The sequence below is a fragment of the Pinus tabuliformis genome, chromosome 5_1, assembly GCF_031772625.1.
Source record: "Pinus tabuliformis cultivar Carrire ecotype Pingquan chromosome 5_1, CPIR1, whole genome shotgun sequence".
Lineage (NCBI taxonomy): Eukaryota > Viridiplantae > Streptophyta > Pinopsida > Pinales > Pinaceae > Pinus > Pinus tabuliformis.
Genome location: NC_142305.1, coordinates 880,286,486 through 880,313,541, shown reverse-complemented (window position 1 = coordinate 880,313,541; position 27,056 = coordinate 880,286,486). Strand labels below are relative to the sequence as shown.

General features: G+C 40.0%; 1 protein-coding gene across 1 annotated transcript in view; it reads right to left on the bottom strand.

The window, feature by feature from the left end:
• CPNIFS (chloroplastic NIFS-like cysteine desulfurase) overlaps positions 1-27,056 on the bottom strand; it is a 367,346-nt gene that overhangs the window by 157,548 nt on the left and 182,742 nt on the right. The window contains exon 4 of the mRNA XM_089433058.1: positions 8,443-8,629. Coding sequence (XP_089289184.1) covers positions 8,443-8,629 — 187 coding nt within the window. The remainder of the gene's footprint in view (positions 1-8,442; positions 8,630-27,056) is intronic.

The following is a 27,056-nucleotide window of genomic DNA, read 5'->3' as shown; positions in this document are numbered from 1 at the left end:
CTGCACCAATTTTCCCGCATTGGGTTTTTCCGGGGACATTTGTCCAAAAATAACGATGTCACTTATGTTCTTGTTTTCTTTTAGTTGATGATCTGTAAAATGTTGATATTGTACTTGTGTTTATTTTCAGTATTTACATGGTATATAACTTGTTAAGTAATTAAACGAGTAGGAGAAATAAACCAGATAGTACAGGAAGAATTTCTAAAGGGTTAGACTTAGAAATTCCAACAAGTTGCACATGGTGTTGGGCGACAAGAATCAGAAGGAGATCTGAGGATCAGGAGTTGTGCCATTCAGGATGGAGTCAGGATGAGTGATGCAGGTCTAGGATGTACTGTTTGTACCAAGACTCAATTATAGCGTGATATTTGTCTCAATGATCGAGAACAAGGGGTTTGAGTTCTTATTCCAGGATGGGAAGGCAAGACTCGAGCCTAGAGGCTCTAGCTCTGCGAGTATTGTGATTGGAGTTAGAGAGCATGGTCTATACAGGCTGACGGGCAAGCCTATAGATCATGAGTAGAAGAAGGAGGACCAGGTGTAGGTGCAGGTACAAGTTCCAGAGAAGAAGTTCCAAGTTCCATAGGCTCAGAGGAAGTCGAGTTCTAGAGGGATTTTGCAAGTTCAGAGGAAGACTTTGCAGCCCAAGAAGAGCGAGTCGTCAGTGGGGAGCAAGGGTGCTTCTACAGCTGACAAGGAGGAATCATGGAGATTGGAAAGTGCTACAAAAAAAGAAGAAGAAGTAGGAAGATTCCAGTGACAACGACACTTCCAAGAGAGGTGTAGTTCACGCTATAGGGATAGCAGTTGTGAGCACCAGGAGTTGGGTGAGTGTTGAGAGTAGTGATGATGATGATGAGCTACTTCTTAGTCTTGGAAGTACCTCCCTCGCTAAAAGGGAGTGTTGATTTTTTAGTAGCTTGGGAGGTACTCCAAGCCCTAGGGTTCGGGGTTTGGAGTTTGGCGGGCCACAAAAGTCATTTGTGGGCTTGGAAACCAAGGTTGGGGGTTTGCACCCAAAGGAGTTAGGCCAAAACCATGGAGCATTTTGGACATGTGATGGATGGAGATGATAGAGGGCGTTAAGGAGAATCCAATGCAATGAGAATCGTCGAATTCTGAGTTGTCTATGATGAGATATGAATTTTTGAAGGTTAAGCATAGGTTTTTGGCACATAAGTCATGTAGGCTTGAAATGAAATGTGCCAAAAGACATGTCTCTTCAAGGAATTCATGGAGCCCTTGTATTGGTATAAATATAAGGTGAGGAAGGATCATTTTGATCATTCCATGTGCAACAAATCATAAAGAAATAACCATCTGAAGAAGCCGCAGCACTAGGAGGAAAAGGCCGAGATTACAAGAGCGTTTAGAGGTTTGTTTTGGGGTCTGAAGTGCAGCTAAAGACATCTGCAAGCCTTAAGGTAGGATTTGGGCACTTGTGTGTAGTACTGGAGGAGCCTTTCTCTCTTTTAGTTGGCTGAGACCTAAAGGTGATTGCAAGAGGGTCGTAGCCCTGTTCAGAGCCACAAAGAATGTGCCACAAGCCTAATTCAGGGCTTAAAATAAGCCTCAGGACCAACGAGTGGGAGCAGGTGATCAAGGAGAGAAGGTCGTAGTTATTGGTGGACTGTTGCACCAATTTTGAAGGGTTGTAACACTTTTGTTGGGTGCCCTAACTAATAAAGTAAGTTACAGTAGTATGCACATCCCAAAGGTATGTAATTGTTGATGGATTCTAGGTGATTTTGTTTCCACTTGGATGGTCCAAGTGTGAACAAGTTGCAGCCTGTTGAAGCCATGTGTTAGGGTTGACTTGGCTAGTTAGAGACCCTAACTAGGAACAGATTCTACTGTGGGATATTGACAGAGGTATTTGTGAAAATTTCTAGACTCGAAGGAACCCCTACTGCAGCAAATTTGAATCTACTTCACCTACTTGATTCTTATATTACATTCATCAAGTTAATCTTTTGAATACTGAAGCAAATTACTTTTGCAGCCTACACTAATTAAATACTTGATCTCATGAAACAGAAAATAGAGCAAAGAACAAGATACATAGGACACACTTATTTTTGGACACAATAATCCCCAAAAAAAACCAATGCGGGAAAACCGGTGCCGCAGTTCTGAGGGTTTATTATTATGTGGGAGAAACATGTGAATACAAATCTAGGATGCTCATCTAGCAATCATTTACAGAGAAAATACTGGTGGAAAATTTGAGTGAGCTTTACCTCACTTCACCCGACAGAATTTCGACTAATCCGGCAAAAGACTGGCTAACCTCGGCTATATCTGCGTTGGCTCTGCGTCAGCCTTGCGTCACCTTCTCTGCGCTCTGTGTCAACTCTCCCAGCAGTTCCCGGCAGTTCCGACAGTTCCCAGTAGTTCTGACAATTCCCGACAGTTTAGGCTATTTCGGTAGTTCTGGATTCGGCGTGACATGCAACGTTGTGTCATCTCTCTCGACTGCCACATTGCCTCTACATCAGATCTCCTGGTTGTTCCGGTAGTTCTAGATTCTGCGTGACAGACAACTTTTCTATGTCAGCGCTCCCGGCTACTACGCTACCTCTCTGCAAGCTCTCTCCGCCTCTTTTTTCTATATTTTCCGTAAATTCCTTCTCCCGGATTCTCTCTGCCCCTCAGCTGCAAGATCTCCCCAATCGATTTTCCTCCAGAGAAATTCTCACCTCAGAAAATCGATTTCCTCAATCTCTCTGTGTGTGTTTCCAAATGAGCCCCAAGCCTCCATTTTATACTTTTCCTGTTGAGTCTTCAACGGCCGAGATTAAGTCTCTAATTAACGGCTAAGATTAAAACATGACTTGATCTGCCTTCTAGATCATTCTCACCCATATTTTGATTACTACCCATTAATATTTTAATTTATCTAAGTTTAGACTTAGGAACCACATTAAAAATATTAATTATTTTAATAAAATACAATCTGGGTGAAATTTCACCAAATGGTTTCTGGGTTCTTTAGAACTCATGTGCCTTAACCTCTCCACCAATCTTCAAGGCTAGAGCACTATTGATGCTACCAAAAACTAACACTCCCTCTTAGCGAGGAAAGTGCTCTAGCAATAATGTCCACCTGCATGTTGCTCTATTTCTGAAACACCTCCTTTCTTAATTGTTGCTGCCACCAACACTGTGTTGTTGTTGCTACTGCATTGTTGCCCATGACACTGCGACTACAACTACTGCATCTGTACTACAACTCCCTCTCAAGCGTTGCATCTGCTATGCTGCTAGCATTGCCACTACTAACATTGCATCCGCACTGCAACTCAGTTGCTGAGAGAAGCAACTGAAAAACATCCAAAATTAGCTAAACTTAACTGTGTTCAACATAATACAATGAATGTTGGAATCTGACTGCTACTGGTCTCTGACCCTCTGAATCTTCTGCGGTGTTGTTGACTTCTGCACTGTTGCCAACCTTGCTCTGCGATGATCAGTCTCTGGTCCCAAGCTGTTGCATTTGTCCTCCAAACAATCCACTGCATCATCTGAAACTAAGTCCATCTCGCTACAGCTAAATCTCAGGCTCCCGTATCTAGGAATTGATCAAAGAGGTGGACTCCTCAAGGATATTGCCCACATGTAGTCCTCTCGACTATAGCTCAATATCACCCCATCTCCCTTCTGGAGATGCGTGGGCACTCATGGCAAACTCATCCTCGTCAATCTTTGTTGAAGTAGCCTTAGGATCATGTTTCTCATACTTGTCCTTTTCCTTCAAAGGACACTGGGATGCATAGTGGCCCATCTTACAACAACTGAAACATTTCACCTTCGAAATGTCCTTTCGCTTCGGCTTCTATTGTCCCTTCGATGCTAGAGCTGCGTTTTCCTCCTCCTCCTTCATCTTTGTGCCACTTCGACTACTGCCATTGAGGTTGACCTTCACTAGGTCCCTCCTTAACTCCTCCTGTTGAAGAGCCACCCACATCTCCTCCCATGAAGGTAGTTTTTCTTTGTTCCAATATGCTTTGGACGAAAACTTGCCATTCATCTGAGACTCCATTCAGGGCTATCCTCACCATTGTCGTTGGCTAAGGAGTGGACCCCACTGCAGCAAGCTAGTCTCAAGTGTCCTGAAGACGCTGAAGATAGAGGTTCACCCTTCTCCTTTCTGCATCAAAGTTCACTGCAACTTCTGCTCTAAATACATCTTCCGTTGTTCGAAAGAGCCTTCATATAGAGAAGACAAGGCTTCCCACATCTTTCGGGTTGTATCCTTGCCCTGCAAGTGTGAGACCACATGATCTCAAACTCCATCAAGAATGAGCCTCTTTGCCTTCCCCTGATCGGCCTTGTACTTCTTCTTTTGATCGTTGTCAGCAAGAACAGCTACTTGACGTAGGCCTCGAGATCATATTCCTCTAGAACAGCTAAGATTCTGGTTTTCCATATGACATAGTTGGAGGCTCCGTCCAACCTGTCCTGATCTCTAAGCCCATGCGATGTCATTTCACCCAACTATCGAACTGACTCCTCTAGTCACTGCTTAGCACTGCTCAGCTACTCAGCAAGTGAGAAATTCGAACTTTCTGGCGGAAATTTCTCTGAGGAGAAAATTCCCCTTCTACATGTCTTCGTTCTTTTCCAGCGGATTTCTTCCCCAACAGAAACTACGCCCTTCAAGCACTACGCTGAGGCTCTGCGTCACTCCCTCTGCCTCTGCAAACTCACGAACTGGAAATCATACCTCTCTGTCGTCTCACTCAGAGAGAGATTTCCTCGGATCTGCTTCCGGCAAGGACTATGCAATCCCTTCAAGGGGATTCGAATTGTTGTCAAGTGCAGCTTTCGGCCTCACTGCTCAGCACTTGATCTGCTCTTCCTATTTCAAAATCAATGCTCTGATACCATGTGAAAATTCCTAGACTCGAAGGAACCCCTACTACAGCAAATCTGAATCTACTTCACCTACTTGATTTTTAAATTACATTCATCAAGCTATTCTTCTAAACACTGAAGAAAATTACTTATGCAGCCTACACTAATTAAAGGTTTGATCTCATGAAACAGAAAACAGAGCAAAGAACAAGATACATAGGATATACTTATTTTTGGACACTATAGTCCCCAGAAAAACGCAATGTGGGAAAACCGGTGTAGCAGTTTTGAGGGTTTATTATTGAGCAGGAGAAATATCTGAATACAAATCTAGGATGCTCATCTAGCAATCCTTTACAAAGAAAATACTAGTGGAAAATCTGAGTGAGTTTTACCTCACTTCACTTGGCAGAATTCTGGCTGATCCGGCACAAGATTAGCTTACCCCGGCTATTTCTGCATTGTCTCTGCGTCAGCCCTGCGTCACCTTCTCTGCCCTCTACGTTAGCTCTCCCAGCTACTGCACTGCCTCTGCGTCAACTCTCCCGAGTGTTTCGGTAGTTCCCAGGAGTTCTATCAGTTCCCGATAGTTTCGGTTGTTCCGGCAATTCTAGATTCTACGTGACAGACAGCTTTTTTGCTTCAACTCTCCCAGCTATTACGCTGCCTCTCTGCAAGCTCTCTCCACCTCTCTGTTATGTATTTTCCGGAAAGTCCTTCTCCCGGATTCTCTCTGCCCCTCAGCTACAAGATCTCCCCAATCGATTTTCCTCTTGAGAACTTCTCACCTCAGAAAATCGATTTCCTCAATCTCTCTATGTGTGTTTTCAAATGAACCCCAAGCCTCCATTTTATACTTTTTCCTGTTGAGTCTTCAACAACGGACATTAAGTCTCTAATCAATGGCTAAGATTAAAACATGACTTGATATGCCTTCTAGATCATTCTCACCCATATTTTGATTAATACCCATTAATATTTTAATTTCTCTAAGTTTAGACGTACGAACGCCATTAAAAATATTAATTATTTTAATAAAATACAATTCGGGTAGAATTTCACCAAACGGTTTTTGGGTTCTTTAGAACTCATGTTCCTTAGCCTCTCCACCAATTTTCAAGGCTAGAGCACTTCCGATGCTACCAAAAACTAACAGTATTGGAAATCATTGGATTATTGGAGGGCAATGTGTTGGTGTCCAAAAGTAGCCCTTGACAAGCAGTCATAAAGGGAGCTTGACAGTTGAAGTTGGGTGAAGAGTTGTGCCTAATGTGTAGCTCTTTGATGGACAAAAGAAGCTACTAGATTGGCAGATTGGAGCTCAGGTGTTGGCCAGCCTAGAAGAGCAGATTGGATTAACCTATGTTGATTGTAGCAGAAGTGACTTGCAGCAATTATAGGTGGCAACCCTCCTAGAGTCTCTGTGTTGTTTCTTGATGGACTAAGGGGCAGCTAGAGAGAAAAACAGAAGCGAAGGACTGGCAGGACGAGATACAACATAGAGGTTGTGATTGTGCACTAAAGCAGCAAGATTGTCATTGTATCTTGTATTCTTGTTCTTGTGGATAATTGAGGGCCATTATCCCTTGTACGGGAACCCTAGACTATTGTATTATGTGTTGACAATATAACGAAGTTGGGTTACATATATTGTTGTTATTGCTCTTATTGTGCACGTGATTGATTTACTACATTATATTGTTCCGTTGTGCAAGGTAGATTTGTTGAGATTCTTGGTTTGGTAGCGTCAGAGATTTAAGATTCCATCCTAAACACCAGGGTCGTGGAAATTCAACACCCACTTTAGGTAGGTAACTGGTTCTAACTCGAAGACATGTACTCATTGTAGAGTGCATGATACATGTGCTTGAACTATGAGTGAAAGAGAATCCCCACAATCCCTAGTACTCATAAACCTATTACTTGTACACTCACAACAACTTGTTGATAGCAATTGAGCAGTGTGTTGATCATCCTCCTTACGATATAGAAGAACACAAAAATAAAATGTTAGCTAAAATGAAGCATAAAATCTTACTAGTATACAAGTGAATCAGCATGTAGACAATCAAAGAAGGATGCAAAAAAGGAAAATGCAAAGCACAGAATCCTACTCTAACGACCTACTACTAAACGCATTAGGTTCCATTCAAGATGGTGAGGTGCTTCTCATCCACTGGTGATGGTAAGGGTACTCCATCCAGATTAGCATTGTAGAAATAATACTTATCTATTCATGGACCTTATATGGATAAGGATTGTGATTAACAAGGACAAGATCGCCAACTTGGAGATATTCCTCGTGACTCTTGACCCACTATTTCTTCTTGTTTTTGTTTCTTTGTCTTCTCGCTTTGGAGGAAGGTAATTGGTTCACTTATATATTTCTTCCAAATTCCTCAACAACCTTTGGTTTCCTAAGGATATTAATGTCAAAGTGCTACTGCTTCCATGCCACTTGTAGGTTTAAACTTTAAAGACTCAAGATTCTCTTCCTCCTTGCCAGACACTTAGGTGAAATAGAGAAGGGGAAGAGATCATCAATTATTGACCTCTTTGGATTAGTATGATTTTCATCCTCTAATCCTTTATAAACACTAGATGCAAATTTGCTTTCTTCCATGATATCTTCAACATGTTCAACCATATGTGGCTCTCTATACAGGATAAATCATTTTTCATCCATTGTGAGTATGGTAGCATAGGATAGGTCCATCTGTAAATGCCCACCAACAATGGTTGACCATTTTCTTGATAAAAGCATGCTCTAGGCATCTGGAACATCAATAACCACAATATCCATGAGTACAGCTATTTCAATTTTAGCAGTTAAAGCAACTTTAATATCTTTAATTAAACCATGGACATGGATGAACTTAGAGTCAAAACCACACACGTTTCTATAAGGTCTACTGATTTGCAATTCTAACTGATTCATGACTCTTAAAGGCATCACATTTGCAGAAGATGCTCATTTATGAACTCTAGATATGGCCAAGGAAATGTCAGCATTGAACTTGACAAAAACCAATGGCTTTATATAAATTGGAGGATTTTCCATAATATATCATCAGGAATGATTAAACATAAAATGCCAACACCGAACATCCTCCACTATGTACCAGTGCATCAGAGCATCAAGATGACTCACATGCATTTATCGTGCAAGAAATTTTCAAAGTCAAAGATTTTACTATCCATAGCACTTACTTCTGAAGAAAGTTTAACATGTTTTGGGCAAACACTATTCAAGTTCTTAATACGTTATGGGTTCCCCACAATTACATCAGCACCCAGTATCCTCCACTAGGTGAACCAACAGACATACATATGATAATATAGATAATGTTCATATGATATTCTGATGCAAGGAATTTCCATTGACAAAAATTTCCAGTGTATGCCATTTATTTCTACCAACAGACAAACATCCTTTGGGCAAAGACTGCAGAAGTTGAACTTAAGTGGATTAATTACCAATCTAAATGTGATAAGAATGTAAAGAAATTTCAAATGCAATGTTTAGAGGTTTCATACTAATTCGTTCTCCTCGATTTCATTCCTTTTAATATTGTTGCTTACCAAGTGTGTTAGACACATGATGTACAGCAACAAGCTTTGTCTTCTTGCATAAAAGCTGTTTTAGCTGTTCTAAATCTGGAACTTCCTCCTCATTCAAGTTAACAAATTTTAAAACAGCTCCAGTCTTCTGAGCAACAATTTGCCATGGAACTATTACACTGTGATGCTCAGCAATTGACAATATAATCTGCACGGAAATGAATTCATGAATATTCCGAACCATGTGTCTAAATCCTAAGATGCAACCCAAGGTAGTAAAAGAACAGAAAGAACAGAACATATAAACGAGAAAACTACATAAAATAGTAAAATACGAAAATATCAAGAATAGCTGTAAAAGAGAAAGCCATATTCTTGACTTAAAGAAAACAAAGCTATAATGTGAACCATTTCTATGATGTCATCCATAAAAGTAATATGATATTTGCAAGCATAAATACCGTCTGACCTTCAATCAGACCTGGGCCAAACTCCGTGTGGGTCATCTTATTTATGGCAGCTGATATTTTTCGTGGATTCCTCTCACCGAGAGGTGTAGGATTGATCTAAAGATCATCCGATTCCGACATGTATTCATGGAGATATGAATTTATTTATGTTATTTGACAATTTGTCAAGAACGGCCATCAACCAAATTACCCAACTTATCCTCAATGTTGCACTATAAATAGAAGAGGTCTTCAATTCATTTCACACACTTATCTCTTGTGATCTCTCTCTCCACTCATTTGGGTTTGGGTGGAAGGAGAGGTCTAATAGAGAAGCACTATACGCTGTCCTAGAGGAGGCATCTAGCCACAGAGAAAGAAGACTCCTAGCCGCAGTCAAGGAGGCTTTTATATGCAACAAGAGGAGGCTCTTCTACACAGCAAGGAGAGGCCTTAATTCGTAGCCAAGAGGAGCTTCTATACGCTGTCTAAGGGAGCTTCAATATGCTGTCAAAGGAAACCTTAAAAGAGCCCTAGCCGCAGGTCTAGAAGAGACCTTAATCCGCTGTTAAAGGAAGCCCTAAAGAGCCCTAGCCGCAGGTCTAGCAGTGACCTTAATCTGCAATCAATTAAGAAGGCCTAAAGCCGCTGTTTGAGGATCCCCAAACACAGCTTGAAAGGGACCCTTGGACGCAGCAAGAAGTGTGCACCTAGCCGCAGCAAAAGGAGTACTACAACAGCGTGAAGAATCTGTCTTAAAGCCACATTGCTGTAGGTGACAGCGTGGTCTAACTCAAGGCTGTTTGGGAATGATAAGGTTGCTCTTAAGCTCGATTTGCAGGGCAGTAGAAGCCGCTTAAAGGAGGAGCAAGGGACTGTTGTTTAAGGGCTGATTGGGTCACTGTTTGAAGGGACCAAAGTTACAGTCCACTGCTGGGTTAGGCCGCAGGCCATAGCCAGCAGTTGGAGGCCTTTAAGTGCTGCGTTCAGAAGGATAGCAACCCTATAAGGCAGCGTGTAGTTGGAGGAACTGTATGAAGGCTAGCCGCAGTCAATAGGTGGACTGTTGGATGTGTTCAGGGTGCTGTGGCACTCAGAGCTTGTGCCCTAACCAGTGACCAGGTCTGCCATGAAATGCACCAGTGCTTGCAGCATATGAAAGGTGCCAGATTAGCAGCCTTGTCATGATCAGTGAAGCAGCAAAGGAAGGAGAGTCTTATTGAAGGAAAGCCTCAGTATTCTAGGTAATTGGTTGAGTTGTTCTAGGCCTATCATCTGCTGCATATCTTCAGTCCTTGGTATCAGAATTGCAACCTCATTGTGTCATCGTCACGGAGAAGATCTTTGATCTCCTATTTGGCAAGTCAAGTATTGACTTCAAATCATTGTACTCTATCTCTTTCTCTCTGCTGAACTATTGAAGAATATTAGAAGAATTGATCAAGGGTTTCTCCACATAGAGGTGTGTCCCTGGCTAGTGCCACACCTTGTGTCCCTTGTCTTGGCTTGTCTTCTACTGTTTATGTATATGTTCTATCTGCACTTTACTATCATGCTGATGTGATTGCTAATCTGAATATTAACAATGTGCTAATATGAAAAATTGAAGTAAATTGCTCTAAGCATAAAACATACCTAAATTTAACATGGTATCAGAGCTGAGGTGAAGACAAAGCCCAAGCAAGAGTGAAAGAGCAATTACCGAAGACAGTTGGAAAGGACAAAAGGATCAATGGGTTCCTCATCCCACTTCCCGGCTGAAGACAAGCTCCGTGAAAAGTCTGACTATCACGGATGGAAGATGTCTCTTGATCTGATAATTGAAGAAAAAGAAGTGTTGGATTATGTGAAGGGTAAAATCCCTGAGCCTCCATCAAATGCACCGGCCACTACAAAGAACAAGTACACCAAGGGTGAAGTCAAAGCAAAGAAGATTACAGAGATTCCATCGACAAGCGTCTGGTGGATTACATCTCCGATCTAAACACCTCCAAGGAGATCTACAACAGATTGGTAAGCATCAAGGTTAGTGATGCAAATCAAATTTTATTTATCAAAAAAAAACTGAAGGACATTAAGAAGGGCAAAGACGAGGATATTCAATCCTATTTCTTAAGGATCACTGAGTTCAAGAATGAACTTCTATCGATTGGAGAAATCATTTCTGACAGGGAATTTACCAATGTTCCACCAAGACTCCAGTGCGGGGAGACGCACAGGGGGGACGTGTGGGAGTACCCTCAAATTTTAGGGAAATTTCGGGGGTGCGGGGAGTCGTTGAGGTATATATATATATATATATAATTCAAGTTCATATTCATTGTTCACTGTTCAATAATGAAAGCATAAAAATATTAAATAGACAATTGAAATTTGAATCATCCATCCATCCTCATCATTCATTTTGATACATACATCATTCATATGACATACTCAAGTGACAGGTCTCATTATTGAATTAATTATTATTCATACATACCATGAGATTCGAAAAACAAAAATAAAAATCAATAATAAAATATTCAAATACATTGATCGATATCATTCATCATTCAATGGTTCATCATTCTACAATCTCCATTGATTTAAAAACTAAATTCATCATTCATCATTCTAGAATCTAAATTGAAAGCAAAACATACTAGTATATTTTCACACTTTGAACACTAAATTTATATAATTCAAAGTTTCAAAGTTCAAACTCAAAAATAGTTAAGAGTGAAATGGAAATGACTTTGGGTTGAAATGAAATGAGCTTTTAACTTTAAGGTTTAGGCTTTTAAGTTTTAGTTATTTAGTTTGAATTTTAAATTTTTTTTTAGACTTTTAAGTTTTAGTTATTTAGTTTTAATTTTAGTTTTAAAAAAAAAATTAATGGTTTTGATTTTTGAATTTTTGATTTTTAATTTTTAAGTCTTATTAGACAAATTTAAAGGGGGACGCCCAGGCGCACCCTTTTTGGGGAGTCTAGACTCCCACACTGAAAGGGGACGCCCAGAAGCACCCTTTTTGGGGAGTCTTGGGGAGTCTAGACTCCCACATTGGGGAAACGCACCCCCTTGCGTCTCCCCGAGACTCCCCAAAAAGGGTGCGTGGGGAAACACACCCCCAAGAGACTCCCCGTCCCGGGTGCGTGGGGTGCGAGGGGTGCGCGCACCCGACCCTGGGGGACGCATCCCCGTGGAACACTGGAATTTACTATCACTAGCCGTGGTGGACTCCCACCCGAGTGGTATATATTTAGAACCACTATTCTCAATAATGATCAAATTCTAGGGTTTGAAGAACTGATGTTGAGATAGATTCAAGAAGAAACCAAGATGGTGGAGCAAGAGATGCCCAGTAATAGAAGCAACGCCACTGCTTTCTCCACTCATGCCAAAAGAAGAAACAATGCAGGGTCTAAAGGTCACTTCAATGGAAAGCCCTGATCTAAGGGTGGAAGGAAGGGCAGATGCTTTGCTTGCAATAAGTTTGGCCACTGTGCGAGGGAGTGTCCAAATAGAAGGGACACATCACATGATGATGATCACAATCATTCCAGGGGTAACTTCAATCAAAGGAATGACAGGTATAATGGCAAAGGAAAAAGAAATGCAGGACATCAAGGAAATGGTCGACCCTCCAAGAAAGTAAGGAACTCCAAGTATAAAGAATCAAATGTTGTTTCTGACAAGCAAAAGGAGTATTATCTTATTTCGGCACTCTCCACTACCTCTCCTCAGGACTCTTTGGGAAATTGGCTTATTGATAGTGGTGCTTCAAGTCACTTCACCGGATACAAGGAAGCGTTCTCTAATCTAATAGAGAAGGAAACAAACTTGGAGATTATTCCTGGAGACGATGCCACCTATCCCGTAAAGGGTGTAGGGAATGTTACTCTTCAATTGGATCAGTGTAACTTGATTCATTTACACGAAGTTCTTTACGTACCTGATCTCAAGAAGAACCTGGTGTCCATTTCGGCAATGGAAGACAAAGGTTACAAGGTGGCTTTCATCGATGGAAAGGTACGTGTTTGGAAAAGGAATTTTAAAGATGCTTTTACTCTTGGGTTCAAGGTTGGCACATTGTATCAAGTTGTTGGAAGTCCATTGGGGACCATGTCGTGTGACACAACTCTTCAATGGCACCGGAGGTCTACCCATCTTCATTGTAAGGCCCTACCCAATGTGAGTCAAATGGTGACAAGGATCCCTGAATTCAAAGAAGAGCATGAAGGTACATGTCCAAGATGTACAGAAGGAAAACTCACAAGGCGACCATTCCCCTCATGTAATAGCAAGACCACAGATGTGGAACAACCCGAGGGGTTTGAGATTCATGATCGAGAATCTCATATATGCAGGTTGAAGAAAGCTCTCTATAGTTTGAAGCAAGCACCCCGGGCTTGGTATGAGAGGATTGATAGCTATCTGATGAAGCTGAGATTCACTAGGAGTGAAGCCGATCCAAACCATTGCTTTAAGGTTGTGGATGATAGACCTCTCATACTGGTACCTTATGAGGACGACCTCTTTCTGACAGGTACAAACCCTCTCATTTACAAACGTAAGAGGGAGTTGGATTCCGAATTTGGAATGGTGGACTGCAAGACTGTGACTACCCCGATGGAGCTTAACTTTAAGAAGTTATGCGGTAGTGCTACTAGACCTGATTTGGGAAATGCCTCTGAGTTTCGTCAACTCATAGTAGCATTGATGTTCTTGGTGAACTCCCGTTCAGATATATGTTTTGCAGTTAGCATGTTGAGACAACATATGGCTTAGCCTCATCACTCACATTGGATCGGTGCCAAGAATCTTTTGAGATATCTTCAGGGCACAATCACTCATGGACTGAGATACATTGCTGGAAATGTGAGCCTGCATGGTTATTCCAATGTTGACTGGGTAGTCAGTGTGATGGATCACAAGAGCACTTCTGAATGCTACTTCTCTTTGGGTTTCGCTTAGATATCCTAGATGAGCAAGAAGCAGAAGTCAATTGCTTTGAGCACCGCTGAGGCCGATACATAGCTGCGACTATGGTGTCGTGTGACGCTGTCTTGTTGAGGAAGCTCTTCAGTGAGATGTTTGGACACGTGTTGGACACCACCATGATCCTCTGTGACAACCAGAGTAGTATCTGATTATCAGAGAATCTCGTATCATGATCGCTCCCAGCACACAGACATCAAGTACCACTTTATCTGGGATATGATACAGAGAGGAGGCTCCATCACATTGGGACTGATGTGCAGGTCGTCAATATTCTGACGAAGCACCTAGGAAAGGTCAAATTCTTGACTTACCGAGAATGACTAGGAGTTGTAGAGAGATCCTCTCCTGAGGGTTCTGTATGATATAGACATTGAGCTCTGGGATCTCCAAGGGGCTTGGGGGTACTTCTTGGAGCGATGAGCAACCATCGGGTGAGTGGTTCAGTGTTCCCCTAGTGGTTTTCTATGTAGGCAGGATGAGTGGTTCATCCTTCTCCTACTATGACACAATCATAGGGTGAGTGGTTCAGCCTTCCCCTAGGATACACCTGGCGACATGTAGGCAGGATGAATGGTTCATCCTTCTCTTGCTGAGACATCCTACCCATGCAGTCTGGGACTCATGGGAAGTACCTCTCATCTAGCCAATGAGCAGGGAAATGAGGATAGGGACCATAGTACTACTGATGGACGCATCGTGTACTACCATACTCCCTATGCTAGGATGATATTGATCTGGAATCAATTGGAACTGACTCTGGGTCTGTAAGAGTGGTATGACACACTCTCTTTATTTGGAACTGATTTTAGATCAGTAAGAGTGGTATGAGACACTCTCTTTATTTGGAACTGATTTCGGATCATTAAGAGTGGTAAGAGACACTCTTTATTTGGAACTGATTTCAGATCAGTAAGAGTGGTATGAGACACTCTCTTTATATGGGACTGACTTCGGGTCAGTAGAGAATGGTATGATACATTCTCGATCACTTCTTCTTCTTCATAGTTCAGCAGAGCAGAGAAGAGCAATGCAGGGCACTGCATTGATGGCAAAGATAGTACGAACTAGCAGATGGAATTCTCCCTAGTTGAGAGGGAGTGTTAAATTGGCAACTAGGGCCAAACTCCATGTGGGTCATCTTATTTATGGCAGATGATATTTTTCTTGGATTCCTCTCACCGAGAGGTGTAGGATTGATCTAAAGAACATCTGATTCCAACATGTATTCATGGAGATATGAATTTATTTATGTTATTTGACAATTTGTCAAGGTCAGCCATCAACCAAATTACACCAACTTTCCTCAATGTTGCACTATAAATAGAAGAGGTCTTCAAGTCATTTCACACACTCATCTCTTGTGATCTCTCTCTCCATTCGTTTGGGTTTTGGTGGAAGGAGAGGTCTAGTAGAGAAACCCTATACACTATCCTAGAGGAGTCATCTAGCCGTAGAGAAAGAAGACACTAGCCACAGTCAAGGAGGCTTTTATATGCAGCAAGAGGAGGCTCTTCTACACAACAAGGAGAGACCTTAATTTGTAGCCAAGAGGAGCTTCTATACACTGTCTAAGGGAGCTTCAATACGCTGTCAAAGGAATCCCTAAAAGAGCCCCAGCGGCAAGTCTAGAAGAGACCTTAATTCGCTATTAAAGGAAGCCCTAAAGAGCCCTAGCCACAGGTCTAGAGGTGACCTTAATCCGCAATCAATTAAGAAGGCCTGAAGTCGTTGTTTGAGGAGCCCTAAACACAGCGTGAAGAATTTGTGTTAAAGCCACATTGTTGTAGGTGACAGTGTGGTCTAACTCAAGGTTGTTTGGGCATGATAAGGTTGCTCTTAAGCTCGATTTGCAGGGTAGTAGAAGATGCTTAAAGGAGGAGCAAGGGACTGTTGTTTAAGGGTTGATTAGGTCATTGTTTGAAGGGACCAAAGTTACAGTCCACTGCTGGGCTAGGTCGTAGGCCATAGCCAGCAGTTGGAGGCCTTTAAGTGCTGAGTTCAGAAGGATAGCAGCCCTATAAGGCAGCATGTAGTTGGAGGAACTGTATGAAGGCTAGCCGCAGACAATAGGCGGATTGTTGGATGTGTTTAGGGTGTTCTGGCACTCAGAGCTTGTGCCCTAACCAGTGACCAGGTCTACCATGAATTGCACCAGTACTTGCACCATATGAAATGTGCCAGATTAGCAGCCTTGTCATGATCGGTGAAGCAGTGAATGAAGGAGAGCCTTATTGAAGGAAAGCCTTAGTATTCTGGGTAACTGGTTGAGCTTTTCTAGGCCTATCATCTGTTGTATATCTTCACTCCTTGGTATCAGAATTGCAACCTCATTGTTTCATCGTCACGGAGAAGATCTTTGATCTCCTATTTGGCAAGTCAAGTATTGACTTCAAATCATTGTACTCTATCTCTTTCTCTCTGCGGAACTATTGAAGAATATAAGAAGAATTGATCAAGGGTTTCCCCACATTGGGGTTTGTTCCTGGCTGGTGCCACATCTTGTGTCCTCTTGTCTTGGCTTGTCTTCTACTATTTATGTATATGTTTTATCTGCACTTTACTATCATGCTGATGTGATTGCTAATCTGAATATTGACATTGGGCTAATATGAAAAATTGAAGTAAATTTCTCTAAGCATAGAACATACCTAAATTTAACAACAATGTTATAAAAACATCAATTTGAACAGACCATCTCATCTATGACACAAAGATTTATGCAAAGGCTTTCTCATGTTTCTGCTATAGAAAATTATTTTTCTGGGTTTCACACAATCAATATAAAAAATGGTTGTGATAATCATTCTAATTATTTTCTAAAAACTTTCAATAAATCTGCTCTTCAGAATTCTTCAGAAATTTTACATAAAAAAAATTTCCATAAATTTCAATAACACCATGGGACTTCGTAAAAACTTATCAAGAAAAACACAAATAATACTTATCAAATATTTAGTCTTATTATATTAAATGTGGATTTGGATATACATACCAAATATGGTTCTGAGAACCTGTTAAAACTCTAGCAAGATATCTGTATGGCTGACAATAGCTCCTCCAACATTATGCCCCTGCAAAGGGTATATGTCTCAATACCTAAGTCCCCTGACATGAGGACATGGGACATGCAAGACATGCAAATACAAGAGTCTGACACAGGACACAGAGACGCCCCAGAATATGACATGTAGGACACATTAGATATATATATATATATATATATAAAAAAATTTAATAGATAGTACACAAATTCTCATGATGATACAAATTCGATCATACGTGTACAGTGTAACATTATGCATGCAATCATGATTCATCAATGATACAAGTTTACAACTGGAACTTACTACTACATCAATGACGAATACGATAAATTGACGTTGGACAAACACAAGAAATTAACCATAAACTTCAGTTTTCTCATTAAGTCATTAAATCAAAATGTATTGCATAGGTACTAACTATTGAGGACTCCTTACTATGAATGCCAATGGCAAATAGCAAATACAAAACAAGTTAGACACTAGAACCCGGAATGGTAGAACAAGAAGGAAGAATCTCATAGGTTGTTGCCAGCGGGCTATAGGCTATGCCTATAGCTCATCAACATCAAACTTAGCATCAGCACTGTTACCCACCATTTTGTGGGTGATATCCTTAGCAGAATTTTTTTCTCCAAGATGGTCCTCAGCCGACAGCTATCAACCCCTTGCAGCCACCAACTAGCTCATTGTCTCATTTCTCTGCCACTTAAGCCAGCCATGTGGTCCCTCGCCCATCTATCATGATCGTATGTTTGAAGGTGGGCCTCCCAAACCTATAGGTATGCCTTGTCATTTGGTAATTGAATATTGTAGTTTGCTTATCGTGGACAGTTTTGGGCATGGATTAATGAGGGGATTCAACAGAAAGAATAGGCTACGTTTGTGTTCTTGTCCCCTAGACCCCTTTTGGATATTCACCTTGGATTCTAGTCCCGTGGGATCTCTTTTATTGACCATTTGGCTTTAGGGATGGTATTTCACGAGAAACCCTGAGTTTTGTTGTGTGGTCCCGCTCCTTCATCTACATATATTACCCCCTTTTCACTCATTATTACCCCATTCATCATTTCTCCCACCTGGGTCCACATTCCTCCACTGGGTCCACACAAGGGTAGTTCTCCCCTTCCCTATGCCCACACCTTGGGTCAGGTGGTGCAAATCTAGATCTAATATGTTTGTGCAAGAGATTATGAGTGATATTAATCTTGAGTTAAGATTTTCTTAACTTGTTTAGGTACTTAATTAGAATCTTTTTAAGACTACTTAACAATAGTGAATTGCAATCTTAGACAAGATAAAATGCTTGGAGATACAAGTGTAAACTTCAACAATATTCCACAATATACCAAGTAACACAAGATGCTAAATGCTTAAAATAGTCAATTAAGATGTTGATCACATAATTATGATAGTTTATACCAGCAATACTACTTCAGAAAATTCAAATCTTAGCAATGTTGTAACAGCACTGCATAAACCACTTCAAATGATGAAACTTGCCCAACACATAAAACACCAAAATTCTAATGACCAGCAAATGTAATTCAGCTTGTTTAGATCACTTTAAGATGATGTATTCAGTAAAATTTCAAATCTGATTTCTTGACTTGCAGCAGTAAATAAAGACAGATCAGCAAGATAACACTGTCAAAAATAAATGGACAATATGCCTAAAAATAGCAAAATGCACTAGAACTTGAAAATTTCAATTTTAGGGATTTTAAAGAGTTTGACTAAGCAATTTTCAAAACTGGTATGTTTATTACAGCAATGACTTAACCACAGATCAGCAAACTAATCAAACTTAAGATGATGCCCAATATTTCCAAAATTAGAAGAAAAAAAATCCAGAAATTGAAAACTTCAGTTTTTGGCCCTTATTAAGTATTTGATTCAGAAATTTCAGATCTACAGAAAATTTCAATTATGCAGAAAAATTCAGCAACCTTAAATGTTAGATCTAGGTCAAAACTCAAATACCCAAGAGGCCAAAATTTGTGAAAATGAAGATTTTGCAATTTTAAATGACTTTGACCATTTAGTTTGTGATTTTAGGGCTTAACTATTAGTAATTTGCTTGCTGTAATAAAACTGCAGAAAACAAGTGTTTAAAGATCAACCCCTAGGCCCAAGACCTTGAAGATCCCACCGTTGAAAATAATCGAAACTTTGGGATCACTTTGCCGCTTGAAAAACAAGAATTTTGAGACCTTAAGCATGCAAAACCGCCAAGTATTTAGGTTTTAAAACTTCATCTTAGAGTTTCGGGTCAATCTTGGGGCAAAAGAGGCCAAGAATTGGAGAACAAGGCTAGGGGAGGCAAATTTGTGGCAATAAATGGGTTAGGATGATAGATCGGGACACAAGGATGAAGAATACAGCTTCAAAGGGCCAACGTTATGCCTAATGAGGCTAGCGTTTGGGAAAAAGATGGTATGGAGGCCTAGGGCAAGGCCTACGGCCTCTGGCTTATGGCCTAAAGGCTAAGGAGAGGGAGCCGCAAGCCCTTAGAGGGTTGTAGCTTAGGGAAAGAGAGGGAGGAGGGCCGAGGAGGGAGGTCGAGGGAGAGAGGAGGAGGATGGGAGGGCGAGGAAGAAAGGCCGAGAGGAGGGAGAGGGTCGAGGAGGCCTCACGGAGGAGACGAAAGGCTGAGAAAGAAGGGAAGAGGGAGGTTGAAGCCTTAAAACTCCACAATAATGCCAAAACAAGGCCCTAACCCAAGACGTTTAAGGGAGGGGGGCTGACGTTGAGGCCTAAAAAGGCAAATCTAGGCCTAGAAGTCCCGAAAATGTTGAAATTCTTGCTCAAAAAAAAAAATTATGCTTCAGCTCCCTTCGATTTTTCTAAAATTTTTCTGTGGGAAACTTGCAAAAAAATTCCAAGAGACTAAATCTTCCCCTCAAGGGCCTAAATCTAGCTCTTCTTCCACTTGACTCCTTGATCTAACCTGCAAAAATAAAATTTACAACACCCAAACCCCAAATATATACAAAATGAATCTAAAAACCCCAACCAAAGTTTGAAAAATAATTTACAATTTAAATTAGAAAATTTATTTACAAAATATACATGGTTTTTTAAAATAGATTTTGAGAAAATAAATTTTATGACATTTATTTCCTTGAAAGAATGGCTAAAACGCTTTAGAAAAATTAATGCTCACTATAGCCCAAGCGAAGATTCAATCCACCATATAAAAACTAGAGATCCAAGCAAAGTAACCCTTGCCCACAGTCTGTGAACTTGGAGACCAAGGATTGAGTACCTGCACACACTTTGTATCATCTCAAACAATGTTTTAAAACTCCGACTCCGACTCGGCCGAGGGTCGACTCCGACTCGGCCGAGGGTCGACTCCGACTCCGACTCCGACTCGGTATCAACTCGGCCGGCTCGATTTCAATGACTCGGTCATTGTAAAAAATACATTAAATATTTATTTTTTATAAAAACACAATTTTAAAAATTTTCATTCATGTTTCCAAACACACAGCATTAGAATATAGATAGAGGACAACATATGATCAAAGTAGGCTCATGAATATATCCATTATATCAAAATGGCACCCAATGCATTGTCCAATACATACACGATGATGATATAGAGATCAAAACAAAAACACATAACCAAGGAGGCTATAAATGGCCTCTACAACAAAAGTCTGTGACCAGTACTACTGGCTACTGCTAGAGTTGCCAACATCATCTGGCTCAGTGTTACTTGGAAGTTGGGAGCAGGAGCGAAAGTGGGGAGCGAGAGCGAAAACGGGAGCGGGAGCGACATTTTCAGAAGCTCCTGGTTTGGGAGCGAATCCCAGAGGAGTTCGACAACCAATGTCACTAACATCAAGGTACATAGAGGGATTGGTGCTCTTGATTAAATACGAGTTCCATACCCTAATACATGACAAAATTCAATGGAAACATTGCAATCCCGAAATCCTGAAAAACTGATAAGTCTGCTGGATTTTGAATGAAATCTAAAATTCTACTTTCTCCATATGAAATCCAATGAGGCCGAAACCACTCTCAAACATCCTGAGTCATTTCATGGTAATGTTAAAAATTTAAGTAAAAGGATGAAAATGAAGATTAAGGAGAAAGTCACTTTTACTTTAAGAATTTAACATTACCATGAAATTTGAATAGCATATCAATAGTAGAGAGCATTTGAGTGTGTTAAATAGGGCTTGGGAGGGGGAAATGGACCCCAAATAACATTTAACTAATTCATAAAACACATTGGAGTTCAAACCAATCAGCAAACACTTCAAAATTTCATTAAAAAAATGTCAAATCGCTGTTTTGATGGGGTTACAGGCCACTGGTTATGACTCGGTCGAGTCAATACAGAAACGGCCGAGTTGGCCGAGTCAGCCATGACTCGGCCGAGTCAGCCACTCGGCCAGTCGAACCGTTCCAAGGGCCGGGTCACAGCAGAGGGTAATGGCTCAGATCAACCCGGCCGTTTCGGTATCGAAACGGCTGTTTCTTAAAACAATGATCTCAAAATAATAATATAAAGCACCACATAGGAAGCCCGTAGTCAATACATACAACTGATCAGCGACAAGAACACCTCGAGTTGCACCCCAAAGTCTTTTATTATGTAGTAAAAATAGTTCTCTGCAAGACAATAGTTTACAAAATGCTTCAGCAGCATTTCTAGCCAAAGATCAAGATGACTAGAGACTCAACTGACTCTCTAATTTATAGATAAATCCTCCATATGGAAAAATAACGGCTAGCTACTTTGATCCTTGTCAAAATAATCTTGGTCATTGATAAACACTTCAAGATCTTTTAATCTTGGCCTTTGATTTTTTATTTTTGAAGAATTTTCACATTTATCATTTCATTTCATTTCAATTAACTCAAATTTAATTATTTTGAACTAATTTCCTCAAAAATTTGACTTTGACTTAACCACCAAGGACCAAGGGTCAAAATTTTCTTCAAATATACAATATTTCCTCGGTGGAGGACCTTTAAAAATTCTCTTTTAAGACCTACGGATTTTCCCATTTGGAGACTTTTTTTCCTAAGACATTTTACTTGACTCTAATTAATTAATTTTATGACTTAGGATTTAATTTTATTTTGCCAGAAAAATTAATTAATTTACACATGAGGGGATTAATTATTTTTCCAACCCTCGAATACATATGATTTTGAGTTTACAAGACTCAAAAAGGGAATACACATTCATCTTAGACTCTCAAGGCACACAACCCTAAACCCATCTACGACACAATATGATCTAGTAAACCAAGTGATTTATAATAAAATAATTTAGCCAATTAACTTACATTATTCTCAAACCACTTTTACATCAGACTTGACTAAAAGCATTAGGACTCACCTAATAATTCGACAATAAATGTTACCCTCGCTTTGGGGGTTTAGGTTGGACGGAAAAAACTCTTCTAATTAGCCGTGTCGAAAAACGCAGGTAATCAAAAAGGTTAAAAACCTCCTAGGATGGAATTCGTCATCAAATTATAGGCTTACCTAGGTTGTTACATAGACTCAAGGTTTTACTAAGATCATTTACAATACATAACTTGCAAAATGGGATGACCATGACACATGGACTATTGATATGTGATCCACCCCTTGTTGAAAAATGTTGGTACTTCCACTTCCCTGGAACTTTGACAATTTGAGTGCAACATCTAGCTCCATATGGCGACATGTTGCTTCCAAGAGGTAACGTGAGAATCCCAAAAACATGCATCCAAGGAAACAAAAGTCCATCAAATAGATATACATTCAACATCGAAATTATCATGCATATATAGAAAATACCATTGGAATAGAAAATCTACTCTACCAAACTGAAATATAAAAGACATAATATAAATGTGTGAAATAAACTATCTAATCACATGAAATAAAAAGGGAATTGGGTTAGATACCATACAAAACGATGCCCATGGCAATAGATGTCATCAACATAATGCATACTGAGCATCTGTTGACTCTCTGGCAAGTCTGTGGGTTGTTTCTCAGATGTGCCATGCTAAATTCTAAAGATGATAGGACTTTGACTTATCTGAATAGCAAGCTTCTCTTGGTCATCAGATGCATCAAACTTCTTCTTTCTCTTCCTCTGCCTTTTACTTTTCTTTTGGGTAGGTTGTGATGTCAATAACAAGACCACTGTAGATTTCTTATCTTTATCTTGATCTTGAATATGCTCAGACAAAAGCTCTGAAGAGCCTGAAATATGTCCAACCTTATTCTGAATATACTCTGTCAAAGGTGACACATAAGCTTGATTTTTCCAATTTTCCTTTTCAACTATGGCATTTCCAGTTGACTTGTCTTGAATGGGGCAAGTGACCTTCTCACAATGAGGTGAGAAGTGCTTTGGCGGACTAGGAGACCTGTGAGTCGTGAAAAACCCTTCATGCTTCCCTCCTAGATCCTTTGGTCTAAGTTGAAGTCCTGGAACCTGTATCTTTTCCATCATTTGCAGCGTATTCTGAAGACTGGTCTTTTCAATTCCGATGGCATTCATCTGGTTAGAGTGTTCAACCTTTATAGCATTGATTTCTTTGGCATGGCTTTCCGCCATGGTCAATAATCTATTTTGAAGACGTATTTGACTAGCTTCCATATCCTTAATTACTCTGTCACTATCTTCTTTTATGGCAATCAAATGATCCTGCAGGTTGGACATCTCTTGAGCACACTTCTTTTGAATGGTGGCTACCTGATTGGAGTGATTACTTTTCATGACTTTTAGCTCCTCCTGATGTTTTTCTTCCATAGCTGATAACCTGCTTTGAAAACAGATTTCCATGTCCCTTATTACTTTATTATGATTTGCTTGAATAGAATCAATTTCTTCCTTATGATTTGTTTCCATGGTGACCAGATAACTTTGCATGGTGGCCATCTGATTAGAATGATTAATTTCCATGGTTTTCAGATCCTTAGCATGTTGCTCTTCTATGGCTAATAATATGTTCTAAAGATTGGCTTCCCTGTCCTGAATAGAGCTTATTTCTTTCTTATGATTTTCCTTTATGGAACTTAGCTCTTCAACATGTCTTTTCTCAATAGCCATCCACCTGATGTGCAAGGATTTCATTTCCTTGGAGTGATCTCCTAATGATTTCTCTTGATTAAACTCCATAGATCTCACTAACCGAGCTTGACTAGATTGCATGTCTCTAATCCTTTGAGTTAATTCCCTGATCATATGCCCTTGATTACTTGTTCCTGCCTTTCCACTATCTCGTATTCTGATTGCAAAGGCACAAGTGGATTCATCATGAAAGAGGTTACAAGGTCTACAATAAGGAACATTTTGATGTGGTTCATTTTCTTGAAATCTTTCTTCGATAATTGGGTCCTTTACAGGGTCACTTTCATCCTTCTTTATAGTATTAGAGGCACAAGGCGAACCCCCTTGATTTTCATATTTATTTTTAAAAGCAATGATGATGGCTTGTAAGGAGTTACAACAATTGTCAGGAAAATCACAAAACCAATTCCTAGCATCTCCTTCCAAGGAAAGGACAAAGAGTTGCATCTTGATGTCTTCGTGATTGTATGCAGTGGAATGAGCATACCTTTCCAAACAAAGTCTAAACCTTTGGATGTGCTCCGTCGCAGTGATTGCATCATTACCTGTGAAAGAAGGCAATTTACTCATAGCCATTTCCGGAATATCATGAGGAATGTTAGTAAAATGCAACGGGGCAAACAAGTCATCCATGATGACCTTCTTTAGGGTGAAAAGGGGCTAATAGATGTCAGAGAGAAATCTTTGTTCAAGAAAAGCAAGGGATCCACAAGAAGCGAGCTTCTAACAAGAACTCTTGTAAGAAATGAAAGAAGTGGAGTTGCCACTTGAACATGAATCCAACTATAAAATCCAAAAGGTGGAAACCAAAAAGTTAGTTAGAGAGAAGCAGATGGATATCAGGGAGGGCTTTCTGTCAAAGAAAAATGAATGCTTTCTAGAATGTAATTTGTTTAAATGAGCTCCAAGGACGGGGTTAACCAAGCTACCAGAATTCTTTCTAATCAAAGTTTTCTTGTGAATGGATGAATCAGTGGAGTTGCCACTCAAACAAGAAACTAACCCAAATTTCCAGGTGCTAAGGTGCAAACAGAGGAGTGAACAAAGTGATAAGAAGACTAGTGAAATATCTAAGCGCTAGAAAATGTGGTGCTTGATGGATTAAGGAGATGAAAATGGATTAGAAGATTATGAATATTGTCGTTGAGCCGAGAGCAAATTAAACTTGTCCCCGGCCACGGCGCCAAAAAATGTGGTGCCACTTGACGGGCTAAATGAAAAAATGAGAGATCAATAATGAGAATGTCGTTAACCCCGACAACAACACAAACTTGTCCCTGGCAACGACGCCAAAAAATGTTGTCGCCCGATTGTACAGGCACCGCGACAATGCTCAGAAAGGGGGTTGTCACTCTGATCCTCGCCCACTCCGTTCTAGTTGTCTCCCAACAATAGGCTATGGGGGCTAGTCCCTATGGAATGAAGCAAAGGAAAACAAGTTGAAAACAAACTTACTTGGGAGACATGGATGAGCGCCCTAGCCACTTGGTTGAAATTAAGAAAGATTTATTGATTAGATTAGATTTTCTATTATGAGACTAGTGCCTTAATGGAGTCACAAATTTTTGTTTCTTATAAAATAGAACCAAATGACCAGATGGACACCCGCTACTTGAATGATTGACTAACCTATATGATATGCAAATCCTAGGACCTATGTGAGATGCAGTGATCTTAGTAAATTTTAGTTAAATGCCTAGTCTAAGTGTAACCTTCCCTTAACTATTTTGAAGTTGGACTCCAAGGTAGGTTGTGGGAAGAAGGCCAACAGGAAGCAAGCTAATCCCTGATTAACGATACCTTATGTTGTGCTCCTATCACCCGTTGCCTTCGACGCTGCAAAGACTGTGGCTTTGACCACTGCAAGGTCACCCTGATAACCACCGAAGAATTGTCGAGGCCCCTCAAGCTAGATAAGAAGGATTGTCCTATGTCTCTATCAACCTAGCTTATGCTAGGAGGTAAGTGTTTACTGCAAATCTAAATCTAGTATGTGTTTCTGCAAGAGATTATGAGTGAGATTAATCTTGAGTTAAGATTCTCTTAAGTTGTTTAAGTACTTAATAGGAATCTTTTTAAGAATACTTAACAATAGTGAATTGCAATCTTAGAGAAGATAAAATGATAAAATGCTTAGAAATACAAGTGTAAACTTCAACAATATTCCATAAGATACCAAGTAACCCAAGTTGCCAAATGCTTAAAATAGTCAATCAAGATGTTTATCAATATTTATGATAGTTTATACCAGCAATACTACTTCAGAAAATTCAGATCTTATCAATGTTGTAACAGCATTGCATAAACCACTTCAAATGATGAAACTTGTCCAACACATAAAACACCGAAATTCTAATGACACGCAAATGTAATTCAGTGCATTTAGATCACTTTAAGATGATGTATTCAGTAAAATTTCAGATCTGATTTCTTAACTTGCAGCGGTAAATAAAGACAAATCAGCGAGATAAAAACTGCCAAAAATAGATGGCCAATATGCCCAAAAATAGCAAAATGCACTAGAACTAGAAAATTTCAGTTTTAGGGTTTTTGGAGAGTTTGACTCAGCAATTTTCAGAACCGCAATGCGTTAACCACAAATCAGAAAACTAATCAAACTTAAGATGATGCTCAATATTTCCAAAATTAGAAAAAAAAAAATCCGAAAATTGAAAATTGTATTTGATTCAGAAATTTTAGATCTCCAAACAATTTTAGTTATGCAAAAAAATCCAACAAGCTTAAATGTTAGATCTAGGCCAAAACACAAATACCCAAGAGGCCAAAATTTGTAAAAATGAAGATTTTGCAATTTTAAATGACTTTGACCATTTAGTTTGTGATTTTAGTGCCTAATTATTAGTAATTTGCTTGTTGTAATAAAACTGCAGAAAACAAGGGTTTAGACGTAAAACCCTAGGCCCAAAGCTTTGAAAATCCCAACATTGAAAATGGTTGAAACTTTGGGATCACTTTGCAGCTTGAAAAATAAGAATTTTGAGACGTCAAGTCTGCAAAACCTCAAAGTATTTATCTTTAAAACTTCAGTGTAGGGTTTCGGGTC